The sequence below is a fragment of the Nuphar pumila genome, chromosome 12 (genome assembly GCF_984573655.1).
Source record: "Nuphar pumila chromosome 12, dmNupPumi1.hap1.1, whole genome shotgun sequence".
Taxonomy (NCBI): domain Eukaryota; kingdom Viridiplantae; phylum Streptophyta; class Magnoliopsida; order Nymphaeales; family Nymphaeaceae; genus Nuphar; species Nuphar pumila.
The window spans coordinates 26,533,612-26,559,540 of NC_143260.1; the positions used below are offsets into that span (position 1 = coordinate 26,533,612).

General features: G+C 37.2%; 1 protein-coding gene across 2 annotated transcripts in view; it reads right to left on the reverse strand.

Annotated features, from left to right (window-relative positions):
* The window catches only part of LOC149820390 (uncharacterized), a 94,039-nt gene that overhangs the window by 24,411 nt on the left and 43,699 nt on the right, over positions 1–25,929 (reverse strand). For both annotated transcript variants that reach the window (XM_089983562.1, XM_089983563.1), the window contains exons 4-5: positions 19,835–19,947; positions 19,672–19,734 (exon numbers count right to left, since the gene is read on the reverse strand). In XM_089983562.1, the coding sequence (XP_089839688.1) occupies positions 19,672–19,734; positions 19,835–19,947 (176 nt within the window). The remainder of the gene's footprint in view (positions 1–19,671; positions 19,735–19,834; positions 19,948–25,929) is intronic.

The window sequence follows — 25,929 nt, forward strand, 5'->3', positions numbered from 1 at the left end:
CCTGAAAATTTTCAGTTGTGTATAATAGTGCTCATGTTACACTGTTTAGGGAGGATGGATACATAAAACTGAAATTTTATATATAATATATCTTGCTTGGATGTCTCTAGCTGAACATTATATTTTTGTCTAGAATCCGTGTGTTATTTAAAAGCTTGTGTATTGGATTGTATGGAAACACTTGCCGTGGAAGTTTATGCTTTCACTTGACGGTTATGATTATGGTACGCATGAGTGTGAGCATGATTCAATTATTAGTAAGTCTTCTTGAACATGTACGCTTGATTTATATGTGACATGGTACATGTACACTCATACACTTAAAGAAACCATGGATTGGTTAATACCCGTATATGATGTAGGTAACACACACATATTGAAAATGCATATGAATGAATTATGACATGCATATGTTTGGGTTTATGATTTCATAAGTGCACATGCTGTTGGCACTTTGGCTTAGTGTTATAAATAAAACACTACTTTTGTTTTGAGATGTGATGCCTCGATGGCCTAAATGGACCATCATCGGCCTGGAGAGCCGTGGGTTTGTTTTTTTATTATTTATGTTTTTAAATGCATCACTTAAACCACATAAGATGGTTTGACACATTACTACACTGTTCTAGTTGTTTATACGGGCTGGAGTTCCGTAAGGGTCTTCGCAGTGGAGGATGCGGGTTTTTCACTTTACTTTTGCATATGGTGTTGCAAACTTAAAGAATTAACTTTAATAAAGATATAATAAGAACAATGTAATATACATTCTGAGATATCTCATCTGGAGTATGAGAATCTTGGATATCCGGTCTTGGGGAGACTGTGAGGATACAAAAACTCCGTGTGCGTAAATTTGGTCCCCAGAACCCGATATTGAGGTTCTTTCTCCTGGTCACGGTTTTAGGGAGAATCTGCCACTTTACCCGGGAGTGGTGTGTTTGACACAACTGTTGTTATTGATACTAAGAAAGTGACACTTGTGGGCGTGGGGTGTCCCTTGTGTCCCCGACATTAGATGTGGAGGTCTAATGTTCCGATGAATGGTGTTGTTTCCTGATATCGGTCGAGGGCTAAGTTGGAACCCAGTAATAAAATACAAATTGTGTGTTAAGCTACCCTGGGAACCTACTTGACCTCGGAGTTTGTACCTGTTTGGTGTATCTGCGGGCCACGGTAATTAAAAAAGAGGAACTTAAAGATGTGTGCATTTAATAGGGCATGCATATGGAAAGATGGAACATAAATAAAAGATAACAGAAGAAATCATGCATTGCACATAATCATGCATTTTTCTGTTAGGCATTAGATCATGCATGTTTGAATCATTATCTATATCATGACATGAGTTGGTGGTAGCATAGGATTTACTTATTAAAATCATGCTGCAAGATTTGGAAATTTAGTTCTTGATATATGGTACTGATTTACTATTCTTGACTGGTGAGCACATGCAATTGTTGGTAGTTATAGATATTTGAATGTTGCAAAATTTTATATCTGCACTCACTCAAATCACTGCATGAAATCTTATCTATGTTCTTTATCTCACCTGGTTTCTTTATAAGTAGTTGTACTCAGAATTTCGGTTCTGACACCCTATTTTGTTGGTTTTTCACAGGAAATGGTGAACAGTGAAGTTGGACATGCATCTGGGGATGGATAAGAGTCATACTTGAGCTTGACGGCTTCAGCAGAGGACAGAGTGGCTCTATTTTTGCTTCTTTTAGTTCTTTTAATTTCTGCAATTGTTACGTTATTTTCAGTTGAATAAAACCTTGTCTTTGAAATTTTCTTACTCATTAATAAAAGAGTTTTAGTTGGTTAATATGGATGATGATTGCAACTTCGTTTGTGGTGGTTGGGCTATCCAATGGAAAGTGGAACTGTGAGGACCCCAGATCTCTGGGAAGGTTTCCGCAACTCTTAGAAAAAAAAATATTCCGCATTTTTAAAGGGTATGGATTGGGGTCGTTACACTCTCATTGGCGGTATTTTTTAATGGTAAATCATGAAGATCAATATTTAAAGACATACCCCCATAACCATTCATGAAGATCAATGTTGCAAAGATGTTTCATTCATCATTTGGTGTTTTCTTTTCCCAAAAAATCTTGGGGTTAAATAAGTTTTCTTAAGGAGTTATCTATCACAATTTCTCCAGGTGGCTTGACATGACCAATTTCAGACATTTAGCACCACCGATCTCTTAGAACCAGCAACATTTTGGTACCTTAGCTAAATTTCAGAACTAAACTTTGGGGATTAAATAGATATAAGGCAAGAGTGACCTTCAGTCTGTTTATTCTTTAAAATGATATCCCCTCTCCTAGTTTTCCCCTATGGTACCTGGACACTCCATTTTGCCCTCCGTACCCATGTTGACATGTGTATCCCCGTGTTAACACACTTCAACACCCGAACACACCATTTTACCTTCCGTACATATTTGTATTTAATTTATAATTATATTTTCAGTATATAATATATATTTTAGATATAGCAAATATATTTAGATTATATTCAGTTTATTTTGTATTTATGTGATATTTAATATATAAATATATAGTTATGTCCCTGTACCCACATTTTTTTGGTTTGCCGTGTTGTACCCTCCGTACCCGTACCCGTACCCATACCCATGTTAGAAAGTATGCGGAAATGAATTTCAAGAATGCATAATGCATTCATAAGGTTCAACATTGGACAAACACAACCCCACAACGGGGAATAACAAAATGGTCCACTAAGGGACACCACAATAAGCCTACGAAGAGACATAAGTTACATATGCTTTATTGAATGAGGGTCTAAAAGGCCATAAAATACAAGAGGGGGGAACCCCTTATTTATACAAAAAATGAAGGCTGAAAAGGGGGACCCATTTGGGGCTCCCCATAGAGACGTTGGGAGCCCCAACGGCTCCATATGGGGCCCCTTATGTGTGAATCCCTTTTCAATATAAAAAAATAGAACTAAAAATAAGTAATTACATAAAATAGTTGTTTCTAAAAACAACTATGTAAAATGACCAAAATACCCCTACCAAGTATTTCACACACACACACACACATATATATATATGTGTGTGTGTGTGAGAACATATATATTTTAACACCCCCCTCCCCCCCCCCCCTCAAACTTTACGTGGGGATAACGAAAAGTTTGAAGATACAAAAAGGAGGGTTTCAAGTCTTCAAAGAATCTTCAATGAAAGCCATCATCTTTAGAGCACATGAAAGAATTTTGCAAATGTCAGACGTAAATTGTCTTTAATGATCATCCCCAAGCTCCTTTCACGATGTATCATAGATATTTCTTTCATCTCATCTTGGCGATCCTGTATAAACAAGCCAAAAGAACTCCAAGTAAAAAATATATTTGTATCTTAATCAAATAAAAGATATCAAATAAGATTGACCATATGATTTCATCAAAACAACTATTCAAAAGATATTTCATGCATTTCAATTGAGTATTATGCAAAAATAATTTAAACTTAAATACTCTATTGATAAAACACACTATGTTCTTGAAGAAGGATATGGGCACAAAAGCCACACTAAGAAGAGAACATTACTAAATGTGAAAAAGTCTTCAAAGATGTGCACTACAAGTACCAACAGTACAAAGAAAAACATGTACAAAGACACACTTGAATAAAAGTACACAAAGGTATAAGAAAATTTTCTATAAAAAGAGACTTTGTGTAACAAAATCAAGAAAAACAAAGAGTGCATAAAGGCACAAAGAAGAACACTCATAAGTGCACAAAGACACGGATACAAATGCACAAAGACATGACGAATATGAACTTCAATATATGAGATCCCAAGATGGGGCTTTACAAAAGCATATTTAACACACATAAGTCAATCAATAGGGTCTTTCGCATCTTTAAAGAGAAGAAGTTCTATGTCAAACAAATGTCATATGAAAAACATGATTTGACTAAGTATATTAAAAACATTCACCCAAGAGTCAAGAATGAATGTTATTTGAGTAGAGGACCTTACACATTTAGGAAAATCCCACTCAAATGATTGCAAATACAAAAACTCATTATGCATATCAAATATAAAGGTGGTCAAAAAACCATAAGCACTTGATACATATATTAAATGCCAAAATATCAAATTGATTTCCAAATATGCATATCAATGATATGATCCACTTGTATTTCTTAAAAAAATATATAAATAAATAAAATTTTGCAAATTTCAACAATAGTTCATCCACTACAAGCAACTACCTCATTAGTCCTCCAATACCCATAAATCAAGTGTATAAGTTACTAGAATAAGAACATAAATATAATGTCATTAAAGGTCAAAGACACACACAAAGGTGTGTATAAACACCTATTGTCTACGTGTAATAATACTTCAAATGAGTTTGTCAACGACAAAAACAAGAGAATACACGCCAACATGGACTAAAAGCATCTCTTGTCCACGTAAAAAGATACTCAAAATCAAGTATGTTTAGCTACTAGAACAAGAGTATCAAGTCAACCATGGACTAAAACACACACGAAAGTGTGACAATACATCTCTTGTCTACATAAAATGATACTTGAAATGAGTGAAAAAAGCCAACCATGGGCATACATCTCAGCGACTAGAACAAGGACACAAATGCCAACATTGACTAAAATCACACACAAAAGTGTGAATCAACGTGCCTTGTCTACATATGATGACACTCAAGATAAGTGTGTTCAACTACTAGACCAAGAGAACAAAGCCAACAAAAGGCTACCAACACACACAAAGGTGTGAACAATATGTCTTGTCTACATATGATGACACTTAGATAAGAGGGATAAAAGGAGAAGACACTTGAGGCAATAAGACTTGTATTGACAAACATTTAACAGATTATCAATTTCAATATATCTTAAAACACTTATGATTTCAAACTTTAGACATTCATCACATGTATACATAATTAAGAGCATCCATAATAAAATCAATGGCCAAAATAAACGAGTGACACACTCATAATTAGATATCACATAACAAGTCATTTTAAAGTCAAACTACAAGTTGACAATCTAAAATGACATAACACGAGGTGCACATAACTCACCTCAACAAACATCTCTAATATAACAATAATAAGGCCAAACAAATGATGCATTAAATAACATGTGATGGACAAATATAAATGCCATAAAAAGGCAATAAACACTTAAGGGAATCATTTTCCAAATAGAAGTTTTTACAAAGAGGACCGATTAAAAAATTGAATCAAAGGTCCAATATAATCAATCACAACAATATGCCTCATAACAACAATTTTGCATAAACACGAATTATGCTTAATCATGATAAATTCTTTAATTTATACCAAAAAAAGACTTATCATGAAACATTAAGCAAATAATGCATATCAAATTTCTATATCATGTAAGAAGAGAAAGCTCACGAAAGCTCTCATAATACAACATGCTAAAAAAGGCATACATAAAATAGAGAAAATATCTCATTAAAGTGGGATAGAGCCCACACAAGAAGATGATTTTGAATGCAATAGGTTCAATAATGAACCAATAAACATGCACATAAAGTGCGAGGACACACACCCATTAAGGGATGAAGCCAAAAGAAGGTTATGAAATCATTTATCATAATGCAATCACATTTTAGAGAACATTGAGTTATCATGTAATGAAGCAAAAGGTGGTCTTCCACAAATGTTCTTCGAACACTCAAAAGGAGGTGTCTAAAAGACACTTTAAGCAAAACCCATAAAAAGGGTAAAAGAGGAACAACACACATAAATAAACAATTTTATTTATGTAAAAGAATGCTTAAAAAGCATTACAAAACGGTTATCAAAATGTATTCACGACAATCTAGAGATGAAAAATCTATAACCATTCTCAAACATGTGTTTGAAGAACATCTTAATGCTATCAATTGTAATACAAAAATACATATTTTCAAAAGATGACACGAGAGTTTTAACAAGGAACCAAGGCATATGCATAAATAAAAGAAACAATATGAGAGACTAAGTGCATACATTCTCATAGAAAAAGCACTCATGCAATAATTAAAGCCATATGTCTCATAAAATAAACAGGCTATCAATCTAGAGAGGGCTTTCTTTTAGTTCTGTTTTTTTTGGGCAAAACCTATGTCACTTGGGTACAGGTACAGGTACAAGTTCAGGTATAGGTTACGGGTACGGGTATGGGTTGTTAAAATATATATGTTCTCACACACACACACATATATATATATATATATATATATATATATATATGTGTGTGTGTGTCATCAACAGTTAGAGCAACACATGCTCCTGGCCTACATGGCCCGCAGTGGTTCACATCTGACCACCAACACATATCAAAAGTGATTTATGCATCGTTGCAAAATTTCAGTGAACATGCAACATATACATTGTTTTCAAACATGTTCACAATGCACATTCAAAACACACAAATATGAATGCACATTAAGCCAAGCACATACGAATGTGAATACAATGCTTGCAGAACACACCATTCATGATCAATTCCATGCATAATCAACCAAACATGCATATGATCACGGTCATGCAAACATCAAATAAATTTCAGGTTCATGCATATGACATGCACAATTGCAAACTGCTCAAATCAGGATTGGGTTTATGTGCCATCTAAAAAAGAATACATATATCAATCTTAAACATGTACATGGCCAATTTCATGCACTTAAATCAATCACGCAGAAATTTTACCAAGCCAACAACTAGAGTTGATCCATGTACACGATCAAATTCACGTACATGGGTCAATCAATGCTGAAAAATACATATTTCCAATATGCTGGTTGATCCATGGGTCGGCCAGACCTCAAACAAACAAACATGTACCAGCCCTGCTAGCTAATCCATGTACATGTTCACAAACATATACATGGGTCGGTCAGACCAAAGATATACATCTAACAGCCTCCTGGTTGATCCATGTACATGTTTGTGATCATGTACATCGGCTGGCCAGACCTGTCTACATAACTATACATGCTGGACTGCATATTTATATATGTTAAACTCGATAAAAACTAAACATAAATATATGCACATACATAAGCATGTGTCAAGGCAGATCTGATCCAAAATAAACATATAATTCGGCAGATCTGAACCGAAGCAACATATACATATGTTCGGCAGATCTGATCCAAATCAGCATGAGTATATATATTTGGCAGATCACAATAAATATATATATATATATATATATATATTCAGTTGCATGCATACCAAAACTCGATAGATCTGAGTCAAGAATATATTTTTCAGATGCATATTTTCAGGTGCATGTGTATGCAACTTGTTAAATCTGAAACAGTAAAACATTAGATGCACATGTATGCACACGTTAAGTTTGGAACAGTAAAATATATTCAACCGTATGCATGTCAAAAAAATTATCAGATTTGATCATATATATATATATGGTATGCATGAGCAAAAAGCGATTCAACAAATCTGAACCATATTATATTTTCAGAGACAAGCTAAAAAAATTGTTACCCAAAGATTAAATGCATAAAATCAGATGCATGATTAAAAAAATCGATGGTCTAATTTACATGTATATAAGCATAGAAAAATTGATAATCTATCTACATGCATCTTCTCATGTGTAAAATCATTAAATCGACAAATTTGGAATATGTATAAATACATATTTCAGATTTGTATCTACAAGAAAAATCGACAAACACAAATAAATATATATATATATATATATATAATCGTCATTATATATATTAGAATCAGGTTTCCCCTTTCCCTCTAATACTTTATACATAAATCGATTTATATGTATTCCCTTCATGTAAGAATCTACAGAGAAACTTGTAACTTGAATCGAAGATCGGAAAAATCGATGGATGTATGAAAAAGAATATTTTTTTTCTTCTCCTTTTCTTTCTTTCTTTTCTTTTTTCTCTTTCTTTTTTTTCTTTCTTTTTTTCTCTCTTTCTCCTCACACGAGTTTCACGATTTTTGCTTCTCACCTCTCTCTCTCTCTCACTCTCTCTAGAATATGAAATCTAGAGAGAGGGAGATACAACCCCTTTATATATTGTTTTATTATTATTTTATTTGTTTTTAAATTGTTTCTAGATAGGGGTGATGTCCCCTCTAGAATCTTTTAGTTGGGTAGAATTCTACTTCATGTAGAACTCTACTCTTATCTTATAGATCTTATCTTTTTAATTAATTAAATTTTTTATTATTTATTTTATTTAATATTTTAAAGAATATTCCATAGGATGTTGCCCCCCCTCTGGAAGGCTCTATGGGGTAGAGTTCTACCCCAGGTAGAACTCTACCTCATCCTATCTTTAATTTAAAGGTTGATTTTAAAGTTTGAAAATGGTCATGGATGAATTTTGGATCCAGATTTGGATCCAAGACCCAAATCCATATTCAAATCCACATGAATCGTACCTGAACGAAATCCTAGTCAATATGGATCCTAGAATAAGTCCAGATCCATATTAACTTGGATTAGACGGAGATCCAGTCCAATCCAATCCAATCCAGAAAAATGTCAAAAATAGAGGTCGAACATTTTTGAAAAATGCATTTTTCGGGACAACCATAATCCGATTTCGAAAAAACATATCATCAAAGCAATCTACATTCCAAGGCAGATCTAACACTGGTCATACCTGAATTTTGCTTCTGAATTTCGCCTGAATTTAACCCCAATTTCGCTTGCTTTTCTCTCAAATTTAAAGGTTAAAAACTGAAAATTTCTGAAATCATAAATAACTCAAATAATTCATGTCAAAGGGCCCCATACCCTGCTAACATCACCTATATTGTAGTTGTTTTCCCATGATTTTATTAATTTTAAATAAATTATATTATATTTTTTTATTTTAAAAATCATAGAAAAATGCACGATATTACAAGTTAGGACCCTCATTGTTGTTGCCGCTATTAAGGGTTGGCCTATCTACCAAATGGATGTAAAAAATGCATTTTTAAATGGAAACTTAAAAGAAGTTTATATGGATTCACCTCCTGGATATGAAGTCCCCTCTAGTAAGGTACTTCGATTGAGAAAGGCGCTTTATGGTTTGAAAAAGGCACTTAAAGCTTGGTATGATTGCTTTAGTTTTGTTATGCTAAAGCTTGGTTTTAAATCTTGTTATACTGGTACTGCCATGTTCACTAAGAAATCCGATGCAGGGATTGTTATACTTCTCCTTTATCTTGATGATATAATCATTACAAGTGAAGACAAACAAAGAGTAAACTATATTAAATGTTTTCTTAAAAAATATTTTGAAATGATTGATCTTAGATTTCTTAGATTTTTCTTTGGAATTGAGGTTGCTTACTCTCCTAGAGGATACTTGCTTTCTCAAATCAAGTTTGCTAATAATATTATTGACAAGTCAGGCATTACTGATAAAACAATGAACACACCTAAAGTTATTAATGCCAAGACAAAGATTGACGATGAGACACCTCTCGATGATCTTAATCCATATCACCAAATGATTGGTGCCCTGACTTATTTAACTATCATTAGGTCAGATATTGCGCATGTCGTTCATACTGCTAGCCAATTCCAACATTCTCCCACCAAAGTTCACATGAGTATTATGATGAGAATTGTTAAGTATTTATAAACTTCTACCTCTAGAGGTCATATTTACAAACTTCTACCTTTAAAGGTTTTTTGTTATCCTTCTCTTCATCTCTTGAGTTGATTGTTTATTTTGACTCAAATTGAGGAGAAGATCCAAATGATTGATGTTCAACTACTGGTTTTTGTACTTTTTTAGGTGATTATCTGGTGTCATGGAAGTGCAAAAAGCAACATAAAGTAACTTTATCATCCACTAAAGCCGAGTATTGTGCAATGGCTACGACAACATCAGAGATCGTTTGGTTGCGAAGATTACTTAAAGATATGAGCATTCATCTTCAGACACCTTTCAGACCATGTTGTAACAATAAGAGTACAATATACATAGCTGGCGTTTCATAAAAGAATCAAGCATATAGAAATGGATTGTCACTATGTGCATGAAGAATTTTTTAGGCAGACCATTACCCTACCTTATGTTACTTCCGAGTATCAACTAGCAAACTTCTTCACCAAGGTGCTTCCGTCACCTCAATTTTATTTTTTCTTGACAAACTTTCCGTTATCACATTGTAAGTTTGAGGGGGAATGTTAAAATGTATTATATATAGAAAGAGAGTAGAGCGTAGGTGCTTGAACATTAGGTGCTTGTGATACGAGCTTGATAGGTTTTCAGGTTTTTTTCATTTTATTTTTAAATTTTGACCTTTGACCGTCCAGATGTGATCTATGTACTTGATTTTATAGAGATCAACTCTTGAAGTGTTCAATTCCAACACATGGGTGAGTTTTTATAAGGTTCGAAAAATCAATTTTCCAAAATCTTTGTAAAGTTTTGAGGCTCCAAATATCATTTTTTTCATTGAAAACACATGATCGAGGTGTGGATTCCTCGTAAATCAACCATGCCCAACACATTTATGGGGTTAGAACTGCGAAAAAAACACCAAAAGAGAAGAAAAACCCATCAAGCACCTATGCTCTACTCCCCCCCCCCCCCCCCACATATATATATATATATATATATCCTTTTATGTGTATGTAAACCGAAATATCCATCAAGGATATTTCAGTCATTTCAGTATTGTAATAGGCGTCAATCCACTAGGGACTGACGTCCGCTTTTTTTATTTTATTCTCTTTTCTTTTTATTTATTTTTTGACTTGCAAAAGTGTTGTTGGGAGCTAGTCCAACTAGCTGTTGGACCAGCCCCAATAGCTAGAAATGAAATCTAGCCATTGGGGCTGGCCCAATAGCCAGTTGGGCAATCCCTTGTGTATTATGTTATGCTTGTTTCTTTGCATATTTGAATAAAGCCCTATTTTTTTACTTATGTTTGCTCTCTTTTGAGAGATTGTGTCTTAGCCCTTAGTGGCTCTTTGTATTTGGCCCAATAGAGGCTTTAGTACTTGTGTGTGCACCTTTGTAGCCCCTTGTGGCATTCTATTTGTGCACTTGTTGTTTCATTACAGCATCGTAGACTTGGCTACTGCAACTCTAATTTCATTTAGTCCTTGTGTAATGATGGACTTATTCCCTTAAAGAATAAGTTTATCAAAATGTCTTTCATGTTCTAGTTGTCATTTATGTAATAGTTATGAACCCGTTTCATGTTTCTAATAAAAGAGATTTGTTTCCTCTTGAATTGATTCATTCTTATGTGTGGGGTCAGCCTCAGTCTTGTCTATGTCCAAATTCATATTTTATGTTATCTTTGTTGATGATTTTACTAAATTTACCTAGGTCTATTTCTTGGAACATAAAGATCAAGTATTTCAATCGTTCCAAAGATTCAAATCTTGTGTGGAAACTCAATTCTCTCGTAAGCAAGGTTTTAAAACTCGCCGAGTCGACTCGGCTCGGCTCGGCCCTCCAGCAAGTCAACCCGGCAAGGCAAACTCGGTTTGCCAAGACTCGGGCCTGACTCGGGCGAGTGCTGGGCCTTAGATCATACTGAAGAAAAAAAAAACTTCTAGTGCATATGAAATTGTTTTTATCTAGTTGTGCATCAAAATTGTCACTAGATTACAGTGTGCATCACAAGGACCTTAAGAGAAGTCTATCACTATGATTTGACTACAGCAAGCCAATTCATCTTACTATAAGAAATATTTTGAAGGTAAAAATTAAGGAAATATCAGTCTTATCCATCACACGCTCAACTATGTGCTTTCATCCTTGACTTTGCAATTCTACTTATGTGCATTTTCTGTTAACCTGTGACTTGTAGGTTCCATTAAAGACAATGTACCAGTAAAATTTTAACACATAACATAGATGTGCATTCCTAACACATTTGACAACACATCCAAAATTCCAAATCATTTCATCTTACCATAACAAATTCAATGAAGGAGAACATAGAAATTGCAGATCAACTGTAATAGAAAGCTTCTTTGAAATAAATGATGAACATAAAGGTAACAGGGGAAAAGAAATAGATGGTTACAACAGCACGAGAAAAAGAATAGATTTAGAAGGAGAAGTGATCAAACAGTTCTGAGAATTTCTCACGTTCCTTTACAAGAATGATCATTATGACTAGATCCAAGAAAAACAGACTCACCAACCAAATTAAAACCTCAAATCACAAGGATGAAGCAACTATTTATCATTTCTCAACTATTTATCTTCTAGTGCATATTTATATATTGTTTTTTTAAAATCAAAAGTTAACAAAACCCGATCCGAGTCACCGAGTTGACCCGCCGAGTCACGAGCCAATAAAGAACGAGTCGAGTCCCGAGTCATGGGTTTTAAAACCTTACTGGTAAGATCATGCGTTTTCGTAGAGATGGTGGTGGTGAATATATGTCGGTGGCATTTTCTAACTACTTGCATGATAATGGTATAGTGCATATCCCAACTACATGGGGTAGCAGAGAGGAAGCATACACAGTTGAGACTGCATTGACTATGCTCATGGAGTCACGGTTGAGTGATTTGTGGAGCGAGGCATTTCATACAGTCGTATATTGCATCAATCGTATCCTCTTTCAAATCTTGGCAAAAGATTACCATATTTTCTTCTTTTCAATAGGCACCATGATTATTGTATCATGTGTGCTTTTGGTAGTAAGTGCTACGTTCACATTCATGACAGTGTAATAAGCTCTCTCCAAAGGCTCAAGAGTGTTAATTCATTAGGTATGGTGATGAGTATCTGGTATATAGATGTTTTAATCTCATGACCAAGAAAATTATAATTTTCAGACATGTAATGTTTCATGAACATATGTGCAGCACTAGTGCAGGGCATAATCCTGCGACTCATTTCTTGCTGAGTTCTATACTTCCTCAATCAAATAAACAGGCTGCTAAAGGAGAGCATCGTGATTCAGGTAGGGATCAGATTCAGCCTAGTCATGATGACAGCATGAATTTAGAAGTGACTGGCAGTAAACCTCAGATTTTATCAGATTTTTAATTCTATCCTCAAGTTTATGCCCAAAGGAAACATATCAGCCTGCAAGATACTCATGTTAAAATGTGCATATATATATATATATATATATATATATATATATATATATATATATATATATATATATATATATATATATATATATATATATTTTCTCCATTTCTTATTTTTTTATTTTTTGTATCTAGTTCAGTTTGAACTAAATATGCTGACTAGTCAAGTAAAAGTTGACTAGTCTTGGAGCCATCAGAGCTAGTCCAACGGCTACAAATAGAGTCGTTGGACTAGCTCCAACGACTCTATTTGAGTCTCTTTTTCCCTCTCATCTCATGTATATAAATAGGGGTCACCCCCTCTTCAAATGTGTGCTTCTTGCATTTTAGTGGATGAATAAAATATTTATTGTTGTGGATACTTGTTCTTCTTCTCTTGGATCCTTGAAGGACATATTTTGTGTGTTTGAAAGATTCTTGTTTTTTAAAATGGTATCAGAGCAGCTCTTGACTCTTGAGGATTGTGAGGTGCCTTGTTTTTCCATGCTCATGAGAGAAAGAAAGAACCTTTTGATGATTCAAAGTGTTTGTGTAATTGTGCAAGCATAGCTCGTTGGCTCGTGTGATCGTGGTGGTGTGCTCGTAATATTTCTCTATTCTTTCTCATTTATTCTTTTTCTCATCTTTTTCTCTTCTTTTATAAGAAAGGACAACAATAAGAAAGTCACTGTCATACCCATAAAACTCAATGATACTAACTTTCCAATGTAGTCTTTAATAATGAAGCACCACATATGGGGAAAGGGATTGTGGGGTTTAGTTGATGGTTTTGATCGAGAACCTAAACTAGTCCTCACAACTACATATGAGAAAAGGTGGAAAGAGTGAAAAATGGGGCATGCTAAAATTATGTCTTGGCTAAGCAATAGTGTGGATATTAAAAAGTGCTTTGGTCTCACCAAATTTGAGCATGTCAACAAAGCATGGGAATTGTAACATCTCTCAAATTTTCCTTAATTTTAAAATTTAATAAATGTAAATTTTATTAAAGGAATGTATTTTTTATTGAAATCGATATAATATGTATATAGTTGTGGGCGTTAAGTGGATCTTGATATGGATCTTGGACCTGATGCCAAGATCCATGATCCATAGTGATATGGATCTTAGACCCATTGCCAAGATCCATAATCCCTGTGTGCTAAGGTAAACTAATTTATTTTTTAAAAAAAGAAAAACTATTTATTTTAACTAAGATATATTTCAATATACATATGTAGATATATATAAAGAGGTGAGAATTAGAAGAGTTTCTATTTTAATAGAACTCTTCTAATTCTAAAACGCTAGGGGACATCCCCCCATATGGGGAGTCCTAGTGTGGCTATAATAAGGGGGTGTGACCCCCTCGCCCTCTCAAAATTGGGGACATCCCCCATATGGGGAGTCCTAGTGTGGCTATAATAAGGGGGGCGTGACAACCTCTCCCTCTCAAAGAGAAAGGGAGAGAAAGAGAAGAAAAGAAAGAAAGCAGAGCTTTCTCTCCAACGCCTCCTCCTTTTCCTTTTTTTTCGTAGATCTACAAGCAAAAAGGTACGGGTTCTTCTCTTTTTGAGATAGAACGAGGATTTAGCATAGGCTAAATCGCATAGGTTTAAGGGGGAATCGAATCTGCGATTTTTTGCATGTATAATCTTGTATTTTATGCGTTATTGATGCATAAACCTGTATTTTTTGTGTTCTTGATGCATAAATCTGTGTTTTTCTGTGACTGAGATTTTTTCTGCCTTCTTGAACAAGATTCACAGTATATATATAGGAGTATGATTTTGATTTTGTTTGCAGTCCAGGTATATATATCTATATCAGTCTATGATCTGGTTTGTATTCACAGCTTAAAATATATACATCGGTCTGCAATTTTGATTTTGTTTGCAGCCCTGATATATATCTATATCAATCTGTGATCTGGTTTGTATTCGCAGTTTAAAAATATATATCAGTCTGTGATTTTGATTTTGATTTTGATTTTGATTTTGTCTGCAACCCTAATTTTTGTGGATTAGGCATCTTCTTACGTCATTATGTCAGCCTATATCTAGGTCTCTACTGTTTTTTATAACAAGAGTGTTGCGACTATTGCTACAAAACTCATTCAACATGGGAAAATGAAGCATGTTGGATTGAATTAACATTTTAACAAAGGGAATTAAGCCCATGTGTATCAAGGGAGATGACAAAGTGGTTGATTTATTAACTAAGCCACTATCATGTGCCATACATTGGAACCTTAAAAGCATATTGCACATGGTTATCTACGTCACAGGCTTACTTTTTTCAATAAGCCAGTGTGGCGCGACGGTCCTTCCTTACCGCCGCAAGCCTTTCTATCGCTCTGTCACGGGCATAGAATGATTCGCAAACCCACAACGCGCCAAGTTGGCCAGCTTAACGGCCAAAGGTCGCGTACCAACGCGTTTCCATGTGCTGAATCATTTTCATTGGCCCTGCGCACCACCCCGTGCGCAGCTGCCTAGCGGAAGTTGATCAAGCGCATTTTCAAATGTGCATTCCATGTAGTTCATGCCGCTTAGTGCATAGTCATCTCATACCAGCTATCATTTCCGAAAGAGGCACAAACTTTACCTTAGCCTTGCGTGCTATGAAGCGTATTGCAGCTCCATGCGCACGACATAACAAAACCTCGCCACTGAAGGAACAAGACCTTGCGGCCCCTAGTCCGAAGACGAGTTAATGATTGAACACCATAGCGAAGAACACCACCCAGACTCATTCGTCGGTGCCTAGGCATTCACTCGTCTAGCCCTGAGTCACCATTCTCGGTTGGAATCACCTAAGGTGATTCTTAGGAGAATTAACCCTAACCCACACGCACCACTGTGCGTCCAACCGCTACGCATGGGACATCTTGCAAGCCAAGAGGTCCTTAAGCAAATCTCCAAAGGCAACATCCTCTGATCCACTGGCATTGCTTAACCGAACAACGTTCTACGTCTGTACCGCCACACAACGATGCACTAACGACGATACCGATGTCTATCACATGCCCTGCTACCACCACACATCACCGATCAAGCGAACACATACTGCGTGTTTCCTACACTCGATGCATTTTCCACTCAATAGAGCTCTGCACTGCACATGCCCAATTCCGAAAGATCGGGCCAGGACATTCTCCCCCACCCAAAACCATTGTTGTCCTCGACAATGCTGGTGCAGGTAAGAACGAGGTCTTCACTAATATGTCAGTTTTTCTTTGTACTTATCTTTGGTTTGCTCTTTTTCTTCAGCCTAATCAACTTGTTCTGGATTACATCCACCATCGCCGCAACCTCTAACACGCCAAGTCGCATTCCTTAATGCACCTTCGATCACTTAGACAACGGTTTTCTGCTTTATCAACATCGAGCATTCTATGCTTGCGAGACCCAGTGCAGTTTCAAACACAAACGGATCATCCTCGTCCGCACGACAAACTTGTCGTCTTGATGCTCATGGCTGGGGTATCTTCCAACCCCAGCAAGGGCAAGTCCAAGCCCTTCGTGGTCATCTCAGAGAAAGACGACCACCAATGCGTGCCGCAGGGATATCAACTCCCTTAAGCACCAACTTGCGGTTTTCTAACAGTCCAAACTAGTCCTCAAGTGGGGGACGCCTGCTTACGTATCACCCCAATACGGTCCTTCAAAGTGTCTTCCTGGGCACTCGTCTTCACAATGGCACTTTGCCCCAATGTTGCACTCCACTCCTGAAGCCAGCACGTCGTACTCTCTCTCAAAGTCAGCAAAACGTTCCCGCAGGAACCAACGAGCCACGAACAACAACATTTTCTACACGCGCAATCCATTGAAGATATGCCAACTCAAGGGATCAAAACAATGAGCCTTCTGCTCAACGTGCACACTCCGCTGACCCACAATCTTGGGAGAGAATTTACAAGTTTAGTTGAGTCTCCCATACCCAAAGGTGCGAATCCATCCAGTGGAATCCAATGTGCATTCTCTGCATGCACAAGGTAAACATCACGCTCCACCTGTGAGCCTAACGCACAACTGGTAGGAATCTTTGGCTTATCTACATTCCCTTAGCCAACTGAACAACAACCTTACACTTCTACTTATCATAGACAAGATGTCCCATACCATCCTGCCAATATCTTGCTTTTGTTCTCGGCCAACCACACTTCAGCTGCGCAAAATTACGTAACCAAAATAAACCATCGTTGTCATCTTCAGTGTCACACACAATAAAGAACAAGGTCTCCGTGAATCTTTCTTCTCTGATGCCAATTTGTCAAAGGCTTACTTTTTTCAATAAGCCAGTGCGGCGGGACGGTCCTTCCTTATCGTCGCAAGTCTTTCTATTGCTCTGTCACGGGCATAAAATGCTTCGCAAACCCGCAACGCGCTAAGCTGCCCAAGCTGGCCAGCCTAACGGCCAAAGGCCGCGTACCAACATATTTTCATGTGGTGAATCGTTTTCATTGGCCCTGCGCACCACCCCGTGCACAGCTGCCTAGCGGAAGTTGATCAAGCGCATTTTCAAATGTGCATTCCATGTAGTTCATGTCGCTTAGTGCATAGCCATCTCATACCATCTATCACTTCCGAAAGAGGCACAAACTTTACCTTAGCCTTGCGTGCTATGAAGCGTATTGCAGCTCCATGCGCACGACATAACAAAACCTCGCCACTGAAGGAACAAGACCTTGCGGCCCCTAGTCCGAAGACGAGTTAATGATTGAACACCATAGCGAAGAACACCACCCAGACTCATTCGTCGGTGCCTAGGCATTCACTCGTCTAGCCCTGAGTCACCATTCTCGGTTGGAATCACCTAAGGTGATTCTTAGGAGAATTAACCCTAACCCACACGCACCACTGTGCGTCCAACCGCTACGCATGGGACATCTTGCAAGCCAAGAGGTCCTTAAGCAAATCTCCAAAGGCAACATCCTCTGATCCACTGGCATTGCTTAACCGAACAACGTTCTACGTCTGTACCGCCACACAACGATGCACTAACGACGATACCGATGTCTATCACATGCCCTGCTACCACCACACATCACCGATCAAGCGAACACATACTGCGTGTTTCCTACACTCGATGCATTTTCCACTCAATAGAGCTCTGCACTGCACATGCCCCATTCCAAAAGATCGGGCCAGGACAATCTATAACCCATGTACAATTTGATGGGGCATGTTAGAGAAGTCGTTAGTTCTTAATACTTATGTCACTTATGTATTATTGTGTTGTGTTGTATTGTAAGTATCGTATCATTACTCATATAGGTCGGGCCCAAAAAAAGATACATATCGTATCATATCATAAAAAATCATAATTTTTAATAAAAAAATTAAAAAACCCAAAAAATCATGAAAAAAAAACTAGCAAAAATTCTAAAAAATCAGAACACATGAAACAATGATGAATTGCATAAAATACAACTATAAAATTGCATATGAAGCATTTATGTCTTCATGAGCTAAGACATCATCAAACATCAATTATCTCACAAAAACAACGCAAAATATTAAATATCTTGCAATTAGGCAAATTTTCATACTACATAAAAAAATATATTATGGCAATAGTTGCACTCGGTTTTAAATTGGTTTTCACTCTTTACTTGAGTTTTCCATTGTTATGTCGGATCATCTGATGTCATCTTTGTTGGGGAAGTGTGGAGCCTAATTTCTACCTTGATATAAATCTTTAATTTTCGTGAATATGCGGGGGGGGGGGGGTATAGAGTGGCAGTGCCTCTCAAGGCAAAAAAAATTCTGAGGATAATTTTGTAATTTTACTCATAATAAAGATTTTTTATCTTAACTCATTTCCTTGAGTGAAAAAATAGTGAAAATACACTTTTACTTTAGCAAACCACAAGTCATTCCCTTGCGCACGAATTGGCCCCCAAATCGCTCTCATGAGTCCTAAGGTGTGTGGATACCTCTCTAATGGCTTCTACTCAAATGAGGGAGTCAGCCTTCGAGAGGTCTTTAAAACTCAAAACTGGAAAATTACGATTCAGCCCTTTTTTAAGTGTGGTGACCCTGTATCGTACGATACGGTGTATCGTACTATATGCAGTCATATTGCAATACACCAGTGCATATCGTATTGCTATTCCTTATAGTAACGATATGTATCGTACAATACATACAACATTTATTCTTTTGTATGTAGGGGTATTTTTGTAACAACTCACCATCACCTAATATATATAACAAGACGTGACCTAGATAGAAGGTCACAATCCATTTCTTCTCCTTCAAGAAAGCTATGAGCACACATCTCGAGGCAGAAGGTTTGTCAAGCTCAAGCTGAAGTATGTTGTCAAGTAGAATGGTTTTTCTTTTCCTTCCCTCTTATACATGTAAAATTATAAAAACCTACATGGTGTAATAACAACCCATGAAAAAAAAACTAAAAATAGCACCACTTGATGAGAATATGTACACTGCAATTATGGCATGTTGTTATATTAAGTAAAAGACAACTGACTTCATCCTTGAACTTGAAGTATCAAATCACAACAAAGACATGCCTTGAGCCTATGACATAAACATACCACAATAGAAGACAATCTAAAGGAGCAGCCAAATCATACCTCTGCAGTTGTCCCAACCGATGCAAAACGGAGTCCATCAGTAGGTGATCTATGAACACGAACCTACAGCATATGCATATCAAATCATGCAGAAGGAAAAGAAAAAAGAGGACAAACATAATTGAAGTAGGTAACGGTCTGCAACCAGAGACTAAGAACATACCACACCAATTATATAAGGAGCATCAACCTGTTTCATTGCCCTCTCCACGGCTGCTATGGATCTTGGTTGAATAACTCTAAAAGGAATTGTTGCTTCCGGAAAAAGAACGATGCCTAATAGCAATCAAGCAAAATACCCAACATTACATTCATAGACAAGACAGAAACTGAAATCACAACTACAACTTCCACAAGGGTCTTACATTAATAAGAAAGTGATTATTCTGAGTCTTTAATTTCAATTCATAGTCAATAATATGAAAATTTCTTGAGTGAATATGAAAACATATGTGTTTCCTTCTCAGGAAGATTATCAGAATTATAAATGTGGAAAGAATGGGAAGAAGAAATATGTATAGAAAACAAGTAGGAAACGTTTTACAAAAATTACTGTAGAACAATATGAAAATTATTTCATTCATATTAGATTTTGTTTGCCAAGAGAGAGTATTGAGACTGGACTGTACAGGTATATACAGGTCCAGATCTAGACCCGTATCTCTTAATATTGGGTCTGGACTGAAGAGTCACAGACCTGACCCGATCTGGATGTTATAAACTTAAGTCAAGGAATAGGGCACGCGTGGTTGAAAATTGATGTGCAACTGCTGCAGCCTCCTCTCTCCTCCCCTTTCAGTAGCATCAACGAAGCCGATCAGGAAGTTAACAGGTACGTGCATGATTTCTAACATGGTATCAGAGAAGGTCGAGGCCTATCAACCAGGTCGAGTTTCCCTTCTTCTACCCTTGTCCCCTCCTTCCTCTATTATCTCCTCTCGTTCAGTTTTTTTTTAACGATAGCGTCTGATTCCCCTCCTTCTCCCTTTATCCTCCTCCTATTCTCACCTCTCGTTCAGATTTCTCATTTTTTTTATCTCGTTAACCTGATCTTCTTCTGCTTCTTTGATTGAATGTCGGATCTGACCATTCAAACCAGATCCTAACATTTGAAAGGAGATTAAACAAAAAAAATTCTAATTTGAATGTGTCAAATTCTATTTCCCTTCCAACGTCAAAACTGATCTGAACATATCAAAGGCTGCTCTTTTCTCTTCTACTCTCATTTCACATCTGAATTCTCTTAAATCAAAGGTTGTTCCTTCCCTGCATACATCGTTGATCGACGATTTTTTTTTAAGTCACAGCATATATCTTAAAGCATGAGTTGATAATTTTTTTTTGTCTTCCTCCTTTGAATCATATTTGTAACTGTTCCAAATCACGATTTCTGAAAAACATTTCTGAAGGCTGTCCGCAAAAAAATAAAAAAGAGCCCGAACAAGTCTGGGTTGCTGGATCATTGCATTGTTGAGCAATTTTTCATACCTTATGAGAAATTGAACAATTCCAATTACTTGACCTGGAAAAGGCAAATTTTGCATTTTATTCGTAGTTTGGACCTCTCTGATCACCTCGATGGAACGATCCATGCACCACCTAAGTTTATCCTGCAGGAAGAGCGAGATAATAAAGGAGAAGTCTCTAACAAACTAGCTTGCAATCCAGAGTTTTCAACATGGAAAAGAAAAGATCAGGCTGTCGTGGCTTATATTACCTACTCTTTCACAAGAGGTATTGGTGCCTATTCTAGATGAATGTTCAGCCAGAGAACTATGGCAGATACTTGCACAGACCTATTCACAGATTTCAGACGCTAGGATTTTTCGTTTAAAGAGAGAGTTTCAGCTCTTGAAGAAAGACAACTTATCGGTTACATAATACATGAACAAAGTCAAGAGCATCATAGATCAATTAGCGATGGTGGGTTGTGTCGTTCCTGACAAAGAGAAAGTTCAACAAGAGCTGAATGGCCTTGGATCCGACTACCACATGTTGGTCACCTCTCTTATATACCTTCCTTCATTGCCTAACTTTGATTATATGTGGGCGAAACTACTGCAGTATGAAGTTACCATTAGAGGTGAGGAACTTATTCAAAATAACAATCATGAGGTTCTGGTCACAGGCATGGTGGCAGAGCAAGGACGTGGAGGCTTTCGGGGTGGACGTGGCCAGGAAAGAGGTAATCAAGGAGGTCGCGGGCTTCTTCCCACGCCTAACGTGTCACCTAACCCACTTCCAGAGAACCAATCTTCTAGACATATACCAACGTGTTTTCAGTGTAATAAAAGGGGGCACATTAAGGCAAATTGTTGGCATAATCCGTAAAACAAAGGTAGATTTAATGGTACTGAGGCTTCCACTAGAGGACAAGCAAGAGATGAAAAGGAGAATGTGAAGAATCTTTTGATTTCTGTTCTTTCCGAGTTAAGTTTTAAGCAGACTTAGCAGAGAACTTGGTACATTGACTTTGAAGTTGTTGCACATGTGACAGGTGATGCTGGTAAGATTTCTCAACTCATTCCCTATCGTGGCAAATTTAGTATTAAAACAGGAGATGCTGCCCTTCATCCTATCTCTCATGTTGGAAATGTTTCTCTTCCACTCTCAAACTCTTCACTTCATTTATCTAATGTTTATCACTCACCCAGTATTGTTAAAAATATTGTTTCTGTTTCCAAACTTTTTGATGATACTAACTCTTCTGTCGAATTTACTCATGTGTGTGTCAAGGATCTTCTCACAAAGAAGACGCTCATTGAAGGAAAACGACAGAGAAATATGTATGTCATCAAGGAATCTCATATTGTTCGTGCTGCTCCAATAAAGTCACAGCCAATTCAACCAGTATCATTCAAGGATTGTCTTAGTCTGTCTCAGTTAGGGGTGGCAATCGGGTCGGGTCGGCGGGTCAAAATACCTCAACACGAACACGACCCGTTTATTAAACGGGTCGGATGTGGCAAACACAAACATGACTCATTTATTAAACAGGTAACCCGACACAACACGGTTAACCCGTTTAATAAATGGGTTGAGTTGACACGACACGATTACATGACACGGCGACCCATTTATTAAACAGGTCGACCCGATAACATAGGCATGATAACCGCACAGGCGCACACCACCACTGGAGAGGAGAGGTCTCGGGCTCTCGAATGCGAATGGGTAGGAAGGAGTTAGGTGGGTGACTAAAGTGTAAAGTTAGGAGTTAGGGTTAGATAAGTTTATATAAGTATATATATATATATATATATATATATATATATATATATATATATATATATATATATATATATATATACGGGTTGCGGGTTGACGGGTTCGTGTAAACGGGTTGACCCGCCCGCCTAACCCGTTTATTAAACGGGTTGGCGGGTTGGCATACCCCTAACACGAACACGGCCCATTTAATAAACGGGTTAGGCAGGTCGACCCGTTTACGACACGAACCTGTTTAAGCCAAACCCTAACCCGGCTAAGAAGCGGGTTGGCGGGTCAGGTCAGATTTTGCCACCCCTAGTGTCAGTGTAATAAGTCAGACATTTGGCATCATCGTTTGGGTCATTGTAATCGTTCATTCATTGAAAGACTTGTGTCTAGTGGGCTTGTTCCACAATCTAGTTTGAATAGTGAGTCTGATATTTCTCTTTGTCCGAGTTGTCATTTATGTAAGAGTCATGTTCTCCCATTTCACTCAATAAATTAAAGAGCTTCTGTGCCTTTTGAAATTATCTATTCTAATATTTAGGGACCTTCCCCACAATTTTCTTTGTCGGGCAGTCGCTATTATGTCACTTTTATTTATAGTTATTACAAGTATACTTGGATCTATTTTATGAAACACAAATTTAAAGTGTTCAAGTTCTTTCGTGCATTTTATGCCTTAATTAGTAATCGATTTGCATCTCAAATCCAACATTTCCAATGTGATGGTGGGAGAGAGTATCTATCAAAGGAATTTACTGAATTCCTGCAGGATAATGGAATAAGTCGCTGAATATCTTGTCCACACACGCCGCAACAAAATGGTGTGGCGGAAAGAAAATATTGGCATATCGTAGAAAGTGCCTTGAGCGTGATACATGGTACTCATGTTCTTTTAAGCTTGTGGACGAAAGCTTTTCATTCTATTGTGTACATCATAAATCGACTACCCATGAAATTGCTTGCAAATCAATCTCCTTATTTTACACTCCTTGAGACTCACCTGGATTATAATAAATTGTGAGTGTTTGGTTGTGTATGTTATGTTCATATTGACAGTTCCCAACGTGACAAGTTCCAGAACAAGGCAAGCAAGTGTAAGTTCGTTGGTTACGCTGATCAGTACAGAGGTTATCGTTGCTATGATCCTACTGCTCATCGAATCATAGTCTCACGAAATGTTGTGTTTGATGAAACTCATACCGAGAGCTCAAGAAGGGTAGAAGAACACAGCGTGGATGATGACGGTTATCAGCCATGGCTTGTTGCTGAGGTATTCGATCAAATGGTCAAACACGATGCTTCCTCATGTCATTCCATACAGGCTGAACAAAATAAAACTGATGTGTGTTTACAAAGGGAAGAATCACCAAATACTCAGGACAGTATGCCTACCATTTCAGATGTTACCAAGTTTCAAGGAGCTGTCTATGCACGGCGGAATAAAGATAATGCTCAGCGAACTGATGCGCAACCTAGAAGACCTGAGAGGATTCGCCACCCTATTGAAAGATGGGTCAGTTATAACAATTTCTCTACAGACTTACAGTTGTTCATCTCCCAGATTGAAAAACAAGATGAACCTATTAGCTTTGCTCAAGCATCTATGTCACTTAAATGGGTTGAAGCCATGAACGAGGAAATAAAAGCCTTACATGAGTGTGGAACTTGAGAGATTGTTCCTAGACCATCAGACAAAAATGTTGTAGGGTTTAAATGGGTGTATAAAATAAAGTATAAACCTGATGGATCCATTGAGCGCTACAAGGCAAGATTGGTGGCAAAGGGTTTCACGCAACAATATAAACAAGATTATGATAAGACTTTTAGTCCTGTGGTCAAGATGAGAGAACTATTTGATTAATCTTGTCTTTGTCAGTCCAGTATGGATGGACTCTTAGTCAGCTTGATGTCAAAAATGCCTTCTTCCATAGTAGCCTGAAAGAAGAGGTGTATATGGAACAACCCTCTCGTTATGCAGAATACAGCCCCAGCACACATGTTTGCAAACTACGAAGAGCCATCTATGGGTTAAAGCAGGCTTCTCGTTCTTGGTTTGACAATTTTTCTCTTGAAGTTCAACGATATGGTTTCATACGTTCCCACCTCGACCATTCTTTGTTTATCTTTTGTAATCGTCAGGTACGTACCTTGAATCTTATATATGTGGATGACATTATTATTACTGGAAATTCAGATAAACACATAAAAGCCACCAAGGACTTATTGAGTCGGCATTTTAAAATGAAAGATTTGAGAGTCTTGCGTTATTTCTTGGGAGTTGAAGTGGATAGACAGAATGGATCTCTTTCATTAACTCAACACAAATAAACCTTGGATCTATTGGAAAAGACAGGCATGACAAATTGTAAACCACTATCCACTCCTAGTGTATTGAATCACAAGCTCAGTTCTCAAGATGGGAAACCATATAAAGACTCCAGACAATATCATAGCCTTGTTGGTATGCTTCAATACCTTACCTTCACTAGACCAGACATTGTGTATGCAATGAATCAAGTGTCACAATTCATACATGACCCACGAACAGAGCATATGAATGTTGTTAAGAGAATTCCTCGAATATTTAAAAGAAACTCTTAGAGATGGTCTAGTTTATAATCGGTCCAAGATCAAAGGGGAGAGACATCAAGTGGATGTTTACACAGATGCAGATTGGGCAGGAGATCCAGATGACAAGCGATCAGTTTTTGGATATTGTGCTTTTCTTGTCAGGAACTTGATAGCATGGAGTAGCAGGAAACAACGTGCCATTGCATGATCTAACACAGAAGCTGAGTACCGATCTATGGCGGCTACTACAGCAGAAGCTACATGGTTGAAACATCTTTTGACTGAGATTGGAGAGTCTATTATGCCCACGAATCTCTTGTGATAATCAGAGTGCCATACAAATTGCCTTCAACCCCATTCATCACAGTCGTACCAAACATATAGAGATTGATCAACACTTCGTTCGGCAAAAGATCAAAGATAGAGAAGTTGAACCAGCTTATGTTCCCACGGATGATCAAGTGGCAAATT